The sequence below is a fragment of the Psammomys obesus genome, unplaced genomic scaffold (genome assembly GCF_907164565.1).
Source record: "Psammomys obesus unplaced genomic scaffold, mPsaObe1.curated_primary_1811, whole genome shotgun sequence".
NCBI classification, from domain to species: domain Eukaryota; kingdom Metazoa; phylum Chordata; class Mammalia; order Rodentia; family Muridae; genus Psammomys; species Psammomys obesus.
Window position 1 is genome coordinate 74,353 of NW_026589869.1, and position 10,843 is coordinate 85,195.

At 65.1% G+C, this 10,843-nt stretch overlaps 3 protein-coding genes across 3 annotated transcripts in view; 2 read left to right on the plus strand and 1 right to left on the minus strand.

Moving 5' to 3' along the window:
* Positions 1-1,317, plus strand: part of Cldn15 (claudin 15) — a 10,136-nt gene extending 8,819 nt beyond the window's left edge. The window contains exons 4-5 of the mRNA XM_055605468.1: positions 325-438; positions 530-1,317. Coding sequence (XP_055461443.1) covers positions 325-438; positions 530-632 — 217 coding nt within the window. The 3' untranslated portion in view covers positions 633-1,317. The remainder of the gene's footprint in view (positions 1-324; positions 439-529) is intronic.
* A 1,639-nt stretch (positions 1,318-2,956) lies between these two features.
* Znhit1 (zinc finger HIT-type containing 1) lies at positions 2,957-6,625 on the minus strand. The gene is made up of 5 exons (XM_055605471.1): positions 6,556-6,625; positions 5,203-5,373; positions 3,576-3,655; positions 3,310-3,479; positions 2,957-3,123 (listed from the first exon to the last, which is right to left on the minus strand). Exons 1-5 carry the CDS (start codon positions 6,575-6,577, stop codon positions 3,102-3,104), a joined length of 465 nt encoding a protein of 154 aa, XP_055461446.1. The 5' UTR covers positions 6,578-6,625; the 3' UTR covers positions 2,957-3,101.
* Positions 6,602-10,843, plus strand: part of Plod3 (procollagen-lysine,2-oxoglutarate 5-dioxygenase 3) — an 8,947-nt gene continuing 4,705 nt past the window's right edge. Inside the window, exons 1-11 of the mRNA XM_055605470.1 lie at positions 6,602-7,007; positions 7,162-7,253; positions 7,337-7,473; positions 7,558-7,721; positions 7,838-7,950; positions 8,032-8,095; positions 9,453-9,550; positions 9,723-9,824; positions 9,938-10,063; positions 10,166-10,287; positions 10,496-10,600. Of these exons, the coding sequence (XP_055461445.1) occupies positions 6,878-7,007; positions 7,162-7,253; positions 7,337-7,473; positions 7,558-7,721; positions 7,838-7,950; positions 8,032-8,095; positions 9,453-9,550; positions 9,723-9,824; positions 9,938-10,063; positions 10,166-10,287; positions 10,496-10,600 (1,253 nt within the window). The 5' untranslated portion in view covers positions 6,602-6,877. The remainder of the gene's footprint in view (positions 7,008-7,161; positions 7,254-7,336; positions 7,474-7,557; positions 7,722-7,837; positions 7,951-8,031; positions 8,096-9,452; positions 9,551-9,722; positions 9,825-9,937; positions 10,064-10,165; positions 10,288-10,495; positions 10,601-10,843) is intronic.

Here is a 10,843-nt window from a genome sequence, read left to right on the forward strand (position 1 = left end):
TGGGCACCTTAGGGCAGGTGGGCACCTTGGGGACAGGTGGGCACCTTAGGGCAGGTGGGCACCTTGGGGACAGGTGGGCACCTTAGGGCAGGTGGGCACCTTGGGGACAGGTGGGCACCTTGGGGGCAGGTGGGCACCTTGGGGAGAGGTGGGCACCTTAGGGCAGGTGGGTACCTTGGGGACAGGTGGGCACCTTGGGGACAGGTGGGCACCCTTAGGGCAGGTGGGCACCTTAGGGCAGGTGGGCACCTTGGGGGCAGGTGGGCCAGGCTCATGCCCTCGGGTCGCACTCACGCGCCCCCCTCGCTCCCCCGTGCCCGGAAGGTACGAGCTGGGGCCAGCGCTGTACCTGGGCTGGAGCGCCTCCCTGCTGGCCCTCCTGGGCAGCGTCTGCCTCTTCTCCACCTGCTGCTGTGCCAAGAAGGACCCGGCCACCAGGTGAGGGCCGGGAGGAGGAGCCATGCGAGACCCGACCCTTACCCTGGCCCTGACCCGGCCCTCACCCCACCCCGCTGTCCTCCCTCCGCAGGGCTGCGCCTCCCTACAAGGCCTCTACAGCGTTGATGCCCCGAGCCGTCTCTGACGAAAGCGGCGTGAGCTTTGGTAAATTCGGCAAGAAGGCCTACGTGTAGAGCCCTGGCCGCCCCTTCTCCTGCCCCAGGCCCAGCCTGGCTACGGAGCTAGCACAGGCCGGGTCGCGCCCCGACAAGCTCAGCACTCCAGCCGCTCCCGGACAGAAGCGCGGGCCGGGGGAGGCTCCTGAAACCCGCGCGCCAATGAATGTACACTGTGATTGCCCACTAGAGGGTCGCCTCAAACCTCACCTCAGATCTGCCCCCGTGGGGCCGTCTCCTCTCCTGAAGTCGAGTGCCTGGGGGTGTTTGCTACCCAAGCAAGGGGCCTGAGTTCCCATCCCCAGCCCCGTGTCAGAGCGGGACACACACACACACACACACACACACACACACACACACACTCCTGCTGCCCGCACACTCGCTCAAGGTGCGACCCTGTCTCCTGGGAATACGGTGGAGAGTGATGGAGCGAAAGCCCTCCCCACCTCTGCAGGCACACAGACTGCGCACACGCACACGCACACTCTCAACAAAAGGTGTGGCAAGTGATTTGAGGAGGGGACAGCTCGGGACGCTTGGGCTCAGCACCCTCAGGAAATTAGAGTGGCCCCGTCCCGCCAGGAGCCCTCGGAGGACGAGGGGCTCTGTGTCCTCACGGCGGTGGGGGCAGTTATCTAGGGCGGGCGTGTGCGTGCAGAGGAGATTTGGGGTTTAATAAAGATCTCTTGAAAGGTGCATCCTACTGGTGTTCCCTGTGCTCTGTGTGCCATCTGCGCGCAGCCCCTCTCGAAAAATGAAGGAAAAGAAGGCGAAGGTGCTGGCGGTTGCGTGATCCCAGCACCGCGGGGGTGGAGACTGGCTAGGAGCGGCAGAGGCGGGACAAGGAGATGGGCCGTGACAACAGAGAGAACAGCCGGGGGCGGCTGAGAGCACTACCTCCCCCTCCCCCCAAGGAGAGAGAGCAGGCGGCGACGCGGGCCAGCAGAGAAGGGCACACTGAGCGGGCGCCCCTCACCCCGGCCGGTGCCGCTGCGCCTCAGCTTCCTTTCCCGCCCGCAGAAAACCACGAGTGAGGTGTGCGGCCCACCCTGAGCACCCCTAACTGGCCGAGCTGAGCACCCCCAGGTGAAGTGTCTGTCTTCAGCCCCCGGGAGACAAGTAACTACAACAGACCAAGGACAACCTTTTGTTGTTTGTTTGTTTTCCAGACAGGGTCTCTGTGCAGCCCTGGCTGTCCTGGACTCACTCTGTAGACCAGGCTGGCCTCGAACGCAGAGATCTGCCCACCCCTGCCTCCCCTGAGGAGGGGAGGGGAGGAAATCCTTTAGCTCCCCTTTTTCTGTGTGTGCTTGTCTGCGTGTGTGTCCGCGTGCCCCACATGAGGTCCCCGCACAGGCCAGCCCAGGGCGTCAGGTCCTTGGGATCCTGGGTGCTGTGAGATCCCATGGGTGCTGGGAATAGACCCGGGTCCCGGAGGGGCAGCCAGTGCTCTCAACCGCTGAGCCAGCGCTCCAGCCTGAGGACGGCGGGTTTTGTCACACCCTCAGCTGGTCCTCTGCCCTCCAGGTCAGCCCTTGCGGTCCAATTGTAGGATAGACGCTTCTTGGACTTTTCAAACACCAGACACCAGCTGGGGAGACGGGCGAGTGTGCAAAGGCACTAACCCTGAAACCCTCTGGCCTACATTTGATTTTTAGAACCCACACCAAAGCCAGATGCTGCGGGGGGGGGGGGGGGGCAGTGACACACACACACCTTTAATCCCAGCACTCAGGAGGCAGAGGCAGGCAGATCTCCGTGAGTTCAAGGCCAGCCTGGTCTACAGAGTGAGTCAGAACAGCCAGGGTTACCAGAGAAACCCTGACTTGAAAAGCCAAAAAATAAAAAATGAAAATGAACAAAGCCAGCCGCCATGGCTCGTCTCTGTGACCCGGCACCCGACAGAGACATGGGATGTAGCAGCTCCGCTCGGAGGCCCGAGGGGCAGGCCCAGCCAAAAGCCTGTCTCAGCACAGCAGGAGGGAGCTGATCTCAAGTCGCCCTCTGGCGTCTACACACTCACCATGGCACGCGTGTGAGCACACAAATACAGAGGAAAAAACACTTCAGCCGAGTAAAGACGCACTATTCAAAATCAGCACTCAGGAGGCGAGGGAGAGGGAGCTTAGCCACCCGTGTGTGTGTGTGTGTGTGTGTGTGTGTGTGTGTACATCTATCTCAAGGCTAGCCTGGGCTATGTAAGACCTGGTTTCCAAAACCACGCTAAAGCAACAGCGAAGAAGGCAGAGCTGGCTGAGCGGCACTGGGACAGAGGACACAGGGCGACAGGGTGTGCAGCCAGCCCTGGCCGTCACCCGTAAACACGCCCACACGCACGCACATTCCGATAACCAGGCCGTTTATTACACACTCTGCGGCTGGACCAGCCCCCGCCGCTGGGGTCTGTGGCCTTCTGTGGCTCTGCTGGGTGGATGGGCAGCTCCTCTCTGTCCTCGGAGCTGGTTCATTCTGGCCCTCGTGCCAGATTTACACGGTCCACTTCAGACACCTGTGCAGAGAGGGCAAGAGCTCAGCGGGAGGGCGGGCGGGCGGGCGGCCCTGTGGGCGGCGGGCACGGGGGGAGGGGGGGCACAGACATGGGCACAGAGCAGGCACTGGGGTCAGGCACGGGGCTGGGCACGGGAGTGGGGACGGGAGTGGGGACGGGAACAGGCACGAGGGTGGGCTCGCTCACCTGGTCTCCTGGTGGGTACCCAGGCAGCGCACGGTGCAGTAGCGGGCCCCGCAGCTGACGCAGGTGTACGGGGATGGGAAGCCGCATACGGCGCAGAAGGGGCGCTGGGGCCTCGCCGGGGGCCCCGCGCAGGCCGTCAGGTAGTTGGGGCCCTCGGAGGCGCTGAGGTTCTGCGGGGCGAGGGGTGCCAGGCCGCTGGAGGCGCTGTCCAGGCCCTGTCCACCGCCCTGCCCCACCGGCCCTGCCCCACCGGCCCGGCCCCTCACCTGCTCCTCCAGCAGAGCCTGGAAGTTTTTCCGGAAGCGAAGTTTGAAATGATCCCCTCGGGTCTTCTTCTTCTTCTTCCCTGGGGATCAAGGGATGCAGGTGGCAGCTGGGTGGCCACGATGGAGGTGTCACCCGCACACTCGGGGCCGCCCTCGCCACCCTGCCCTCACCTCCATCCTGGTCAACCGGCTACCAGAGCCCCGGGTCCCCAGCGGTCTATGTGGGGACAGGAGCCCCTGCAGCCCCGTGGGCCGGGAACGCACATGTCACAGGGGTGACCTTGATCTGACCTTCCCAACACCTCGGCTTTTGCTGCTTCCACACGAGGCCTCACTAACCACAGCTGAGTTGGCCTGAAATTCCTGGCAAGTCTCCTGCCTCAGCTTTCGGCATTCAGGGCCTCTACACGCCCTTATACTGGTGGCCCCTTCTTTGTTCCACATGAGGAAACCGAGGCACAGGGCAGGCACTCAGCTGCTGCCCACACAGCAGCCGGGCCCCGGCAGCCAGAACTGGTTCCTGAGCCGCCTCCCTGCTGGGCCTCCCCGTGTCCTCCGTGGTGGGCAGAGGTGCTTGCTGCCAAGCCTGACAGCCTGAGTCCAGTCCCTGGGACTCACCGGCACCTCAAAGCTGTCCTGACTCTACCCACGTGCCAAGCCGTGGCACGCACGTGTGCACACAAGCACAGCCCACGTACGCACAAGTACAACAAGAGCGTTTACCCTTTTACCAGCCTTGCTGAGCGCTGGCGACGCCTGAGTCCCAGCACCTGGAGGCAGAGGCAGGCGGGTCTCTGCGAGTCTGAGGACAGTCTGCTCTGCACAGGAACAAGCCCCTCCCTACCAAGACCGAGAAGGAACAGGCCCCGACGTCGTTTGTGGCTTAGTGCACAGGTGCAGGGCTTGTCACCCTCCCTCCCAGTCCAGATGTCCTTCTCGTGCCAGGGGGCACCAGCCGACAAGGGGCTCAGCCCCCGACGTGCGCAGGGTGAGGGGCAAGGGCAAGGGATGGCATGAGGAGGCCTTCGGTCACAAGTCTCAGAAAGGCGGCCCCTGGCTGACATGGGGAGGGTGAACGTCAATCAACCGGAAGGACTGACGGCCTCTGACTCTATTTATAACCTGCTGACTAAAGATGGTTCTTTCTGTTGTTGCTTTGTTTTGTTTGCTTCTTCGTTCTTCAAGAAAGGGTTTCCCTGTGTAGCCCTGCCTGTCCTGGACTCCCTCTGTAGACCAGGCCTGCCTCTGCCTCCTGAGTGCTGGGATTAAATGCATTTGCTACCACCTGGCTAGAAGAGGGCTTTAGAACAGTGACGCGCTGCCAGCTCAGGCTGCTCGCTCTCTGAAGAAACTGCAGTGTTACAGAACAGGGGCTGGCAAGATGGCTCAGCAGGTAAGGGCGGGCACCTGTCGCTGAGCCCAGCAGTCTGAGGGACCGGAGGGCAAACGCGGGAAGCTCTAAGGCGGAAGGAAAGAACTAATTCCTGTAAGCTTTCTTCTGTGCAGAAATGCAGACACACAAAGTAAAGACGGGTAAAGAAGCAGGAACCACAGTAAGGGTTCAATTCCCATCTCCGCAGGGGTGGGCTACGGGAGCTTCGCGCACTGCCCGCTCTTCCCGCCTCACCTGTGTCTGCATCGTCATCAAACTGCGGCAGCCTCTTGCCCAGCTGGGCGAGCCCTGCGTGGGGGTCATCCTGGAAATTGTCATTCTCCAACGCCTCGAGCTGTCTGTTGATCCGTCGCTGCCTGGCGGCCCTGTCCAGCACCCGCCGCTGTCCAGGGTCCTGGGAGCGAACTGGAGGGACAGAGTTAGGGCGGTCAAGGAGGAAGGGGCTGTCAGGGCCGGGGCCACCCCTCCCGGCCTCTGTGCTGTGGACGTCCCGGCTCCCGACCCGGCTTCCTTCCAGCGGGGACGCTGCCTCAGCTTCATGCTGCCTCTGGCCGTCCAGTGCCGCAGTGGCCGCGGGCACAGGGAAGGCTGGGTGGTGAGGAGCTAGCTCAGGTCCCAGCGCCCACCGCGGTGGCTCACCCCCTCCACAGCTGCAGCTCCGGGGATCCAGCTCCCTCTTTGCCCTGCGGGCACCTGCACTCGCACACAGAGCAGCCCCCACTTTGAGAGAGAGGAGCGCACAGAGAGGATTGACTGACTGACTGCTTTCGGTCGCGGCACCGGCGCTGGGGGCCGACCGCAGCCTGCATTTCCAGAGCGCTCCTTGAGCGAGATGCACTCCTTGCAGTAAGAGCACCCGTGCATGACCCCTGCTCCTTCCTCCCTTGCTGGGGACGCTTCCCGGCCAGCTGGTGGCTCCCCCTGCTCGCTCAGGCCACCTTGGCTGCTCCTTCTCTCACTGGTAACTCTTCTTGGCTTGTCCCTTTCCTACCCCACAACCTTCCACAGGGTCTCACGTGTCCCAGGCCGGCCCAGGACTTCCTCCGCAGCTGGGAATGGCGGCGAGTGGGCTCCCGAGCCAGACCAGCACTGGAGAAAACCGAGCCACACCCCTACTCTCTTTCTTGCATTTCTTTATTTCTCCGCAACAAAAACAAAACACCTCATTTATTCTGAGGGTTTCCGTGCACGCGCGGGGGTCAGAGGGCAATCTTCTCCGTCGGGTGGGTCCTGGACTCAAGCGGTCAGGCAGCAGGCACCTCCACCTACTGGGCCGTCTCTGCAGCCCTTCCTGGTGCTTCTGGTCCAGGCGGAGCTGTGTGTCCCACACCATGCCAGTGTCAACCCAGAACTCGCCCAGACCCCAGCCTGGAGGTTACAGAGGGCGGCAGCAGCCGGCCGGCGGCGCGCGCCTGTGACGCGGCAGGCGGAGGCAGGCGGATCCCGGCGAGTTCCAGGCCGGCCCGGGCCACGCGGAGAAACCCTGTCTCGGAAGACCACCCACCAACCACCACGGCAGCCGGGCGAGCGGCGGGGCCCGCCGGGACCGGACGCAGCGCACGGGGCGGACCCCGGGGGCTCACGTACCCGAGGGCTTCTTCTCCACCATCGGCGCGGCGGCGCGGCCGGAAGAGCCCGCCGCGCCCGCCCCGCCCCTTCCGGTGACGTCGCGCGCGCGTGCGCGGCCCCGCCCGCCGCCGGGCGGCGGGACGGGCTGTTCCCCTGGCGACCGGGAAGCCTCCCGCCATCTTTGCGCGGGGCAAGCCCGCTTCCGGTCGCGGCGCCGAGGCGGAAGACGTCTCTGCTGAGGTGTGACAGCCGCCGGCGCAGCGTCCCTCGGCGGCGCGGGCGCCTTCCCGAGCCCCGGAGCGGAGGCCGCGCCCCGGAGCCGCCCCCGGAGCCGCCGGCCATGGCGGCGGGCGCGGAGCCCCGACGGCTGCTGCCGCCGCTGCTGCTGCTGCTGCCGCTGCTGCCGCCGCCCTCGGCCCCCGCCACGGCGCCCTCCGATCGAGCCCGCGGCGCGCACGCGGTCAACCCAGGTGACCCCCGGGGGCGGGGGTGGGGTCGCGCGTCTGCGGCCGGGAGGGCGGCACGGGCCCCGCGTGTCCCCGACCCAGCGCCCCCGGGAGCAACGGGGAGGGGAGGGACTCGCGTGGGACGCGTGGGCTCAAGGCGCGATCCGTGGCGTGACAGACGAGCTGCTGGTGATCACCGTGGCCACGGCGGAGACCGAGGGCTACCGGCGTTTCCTGCAGTCGGCCGAGTTCTTCAACTACACCGTGCGGGTGCGTGCGCGGCCCGGGAGGAGCTGGGCGGGCGCTGGGCCCGCGCCCCACGCTGAACCCCGGCCGCGGGGCCTTTCCTGCAGACCCTGGGCCTGGGCCAGCAGTGGCGAGGCGGGGACGTGGCCCGCACGGTCGGCGGCGGCCAGAAGGTCAGGTGGCTCAAGCAGGAAATGGAGAAACACGCGGAGCGGGAAGACATGGTCGTCATGTTCGTGGACAGGTAGCGGGGGACCGAGGGGAGCCGGCGTGAGGAGGAGCCCCCCCCCCGCCCCCCGCGCGGCTCATCCTCCTCTTCCTGGCCCAGCTACGACGTGATTCTGGCGGGCAGCCCCACGGAGCTGCTGAGGAAGTTTGTGCAGAGCGGCAGCCGGCTGCTCTTCTCCGCCGAGAGCTTCTGCTGGCCCGAGTGGGCGCTGGCGGAGCAGTACCCCGAGGTGGGCAGGGGGAAGCGCTTCCTCAACTCTGGAGGTGAGTGCCCCGGTATCCAGGACAGGGCGGCCCCCATGGCCCGCGCTCGGAGCCTGAGGGCGGAGAGAGGGGTGCTGCGTCTTGGGGGTCTCACCCTCTCTGTGCCCGCGCCCCAGGGTTCATTGGCTTCGCTCCCACCATTTATCACGTCGTGCGCCAGTGGAAGTACAAAGACGATGACGATGACCAGCTGTTCTACACCCGCCTGTACCTGGACCCCGGGCTGCGGGTAGGGAGACGCTGGGTGGGAGAGAAGGCATGAGGGGAGTGAGAGAGACGTCTGCTCACTGCTCCATCTTACGTCATCTAGGAGAAACTCAAGCTCAATCTGGACCATAAATCCCGGATCTTCCAGAACCTCAATGGAGCCTTAGGTGAGAAAGAAGGTGGTTAGAGGTGGGTGATGAGGGCCGGCCTTCTGCCAGAACTGGCAGGTGTACAGGACCAGTATGCAGCCCACCAGCACCTACGCATTTGTTAGCAGTGGGAGGCTGGGAGAGTGGCTCAGCAGCAAGTACTGCGGATTTGCCAGTGAGGGGCTGGGTGTGGCTCAGTGGTAGAGCCCCTGCCTAGAATCCCCCAGTGAGGGGCTGGGTGTGGCTCAGTCGTAGAGCCCCTGCCTAGAACGCCCCAGTGAAGGGCTGGGTGTGGCTCAGTGGGAGCACACCTGCCTAGAGTCCCCCAGTGAGGGGCTGGGTGTGGCTCGGTGGTAGAGCCCCTGCCTAGAATCCCCCAGTGAGGGGCTGGGTGTGGCTCAGTCGTAGAGCCCCTGCCTAGAACGTCCCAGTGAGGGGCTGGGTGTGGCTCAGTGGTCACCTGCCTAGAATCCCCCAGTGAGGGGCTGGGGTGTGGCTCAGTGGTCACCTGCCTAGAATCCCCCAGTGAGGGGCTGGGGTGTAGCTCAGTGGTAGAGCCCCTGCCTAGAATCCCCCAGTGAGGGGCTGGGGTGTGGCTCAGTGGTCACCTGCCTAGAATCCCCCAGCGAGGGGCTGGGTGTGGCTCAGCGGTAGAGGATTATGGTTTGTCCGGCATACAGAAACCCTAGGTTCAATTCTTAGCACCACCCAAAAGCAAAAAGAAAAGAGTGGCGGTTGGAGCTCACATACCTGTGAACCGCACATGCTAAGGCACGAAGTCAGGGACCCTGCCACCGTGACTTCCTTCACTCAGAGTGACAAAGGAGTATTGGTGTTCCCTGACTTCCCACCTTGGAAGGTCCCTGGCTCCCTCAGGCACTAGTGAGGTACCACCCCAGGCCGCCCGGGGGGAGTGGCAGAGCCCCTGGGATGGCCCTGGCAGCAGCCTGGTCAGGTGTGGCGCCGTGTCCTTCATCTCAGGAGGCCGAGGCAGGAGGACTTTGAGTCTCAGGCCACACCGTGAGAACCCCAGAAAACCCCTGGAGACTCCCCTCGTGTGCTTGTTTAGGAGGGGTGCCTTGGTGCCGTGGGCGTGGGCGGTCAGCGCCAAGACGCCGATCTTCCCTTCTGTGAGTTCCTGCGTGTGGGGCCTTGGCGCCAGCTGCGGGCTGACCCTGAGAACAGATCAGCATCTGTAATACAGCTTGAGTTTGCAGCAGTGCAGAAGCCTTGACAGCTCCAGTCCGGGGACCTTCGGGCCGGCCTCTGCTCCGTCCCTGAGGGGAGCTGGGAAGCCCCACTCAAGCTTTAAAGAGCCTGTTGCTTTGTGGTTCCCAAATAGAGGGATCCCCAAACCTTCCCCCTTCCTCCACAGATGAAGTGGTCTTAAAGTTCGACCAGAATCGAGTGCGCATCCGAAATGTGGCCTACGACACGCTTCCTGTTGTGGTCCATGGGAACGGCCCCACTAAGGTGCCCCCGTGTCCCCCGCTCCTGCCTGTCTCTAGCCCTGGGTACCCCGGCCCTCCTGGACCTCCCCAGGCCCAGTGGGAGCGTGGGGCGGCTGCCTCCTCACCTTGCTGGCTTTTCCCTGTGCTGGGCCTGGCTCGCCGCTCCCTTTAGCCAGCCCTCCCTGTCCCAACAGCTGCAGCTCAACTACCTGGGCAACTATGTCCCCAACGGCTGGACTCCCGGGGGAGGCTGTGGCTTCTGTAACCAGACCCGGAGGGCACTCCCGGGGGGGCAGGTGAGGAGAGGCGGGGTGGGCAAGGGCAGGGCTCAGGTGCTCCTGGTCTCCATGCCCGGGCACTGTGGGCAGAGGCCTGGGCGCCCCCGAGCCTGGTCCTGTGGTCCCTACAGCCTCCCCCCCGGGTGCTGCTGGCCGTGTTTGTGGAACAGCCCACCCCCTTCCTGCCTCGCTTCCTGCGGCGCCTGCTGCTCCTGGACTACCCCCCCGACCGGATCTCCCTCATCCTTCACAACAACGTGAGCCAGCCGCCCCCCCGCACCTCTTCCTGGCTGCCCGCCCTGACTGCATCCCTGGGCACCCGCTCTGCCCTCTGTGTGCATCTCTGCCCTCGTCCCCAGGAGGTGTTCCACGAGCCTCACATCGCGGACGCCTGGCCAAAGCTCCGGGACCACTTCTCAGCCGTGAAACTCATCGGCCCGGAGGAGGCGCTGAGCCCCGCAGAGGCCCGGGACATGGCCATGTGAGTCTGCCTGGCTGCACACGCCGCCTCCTCCTCCTCCTCCTCCTCCTCACCACCCTCCTCCCCGCCCCTCCGCGCACGGTGGGGCCCTGGAGAAGGAGACACTGCCCTTCGCCCTCGCCTCGGAGCTGCGAAAGCCTCGCTCACCTGCTGTCCCGGTGCCCTGCCCCATGCCGGCTCCTCTCCCTGTGTGGGCCTTCTCCTGCAGGGATAGCTGTCGGCAGAGCCCCGAGTGCGAGTTGTACTTCAGCCTGGATGCTGACGCCGTCCTGACCAACCGGGGCACCCTGCGCGTCCTGATTGAACAGAACAGGTGACGCCCACTCCGAGGAGCCCACGCCACCCGGCTCCCCGCTCCCCGTGGCCGCTCTCCTCCGTGGAGCCCACGCCACCCGGCTCCCGGCTCCCCGTGGCCTCTCCCCCTCCGTGGAGCCCACGTACCTCCTCTCCCAGCTCCCCGTGGCCTCTCCCCCTCCGAGGAGCCCACGCTACCCGGCTCCCGGCTCCCCGTGGCCTCTCCCCCTCCGAGGAGCCCACGCCACCCGGCTCCTGGCTC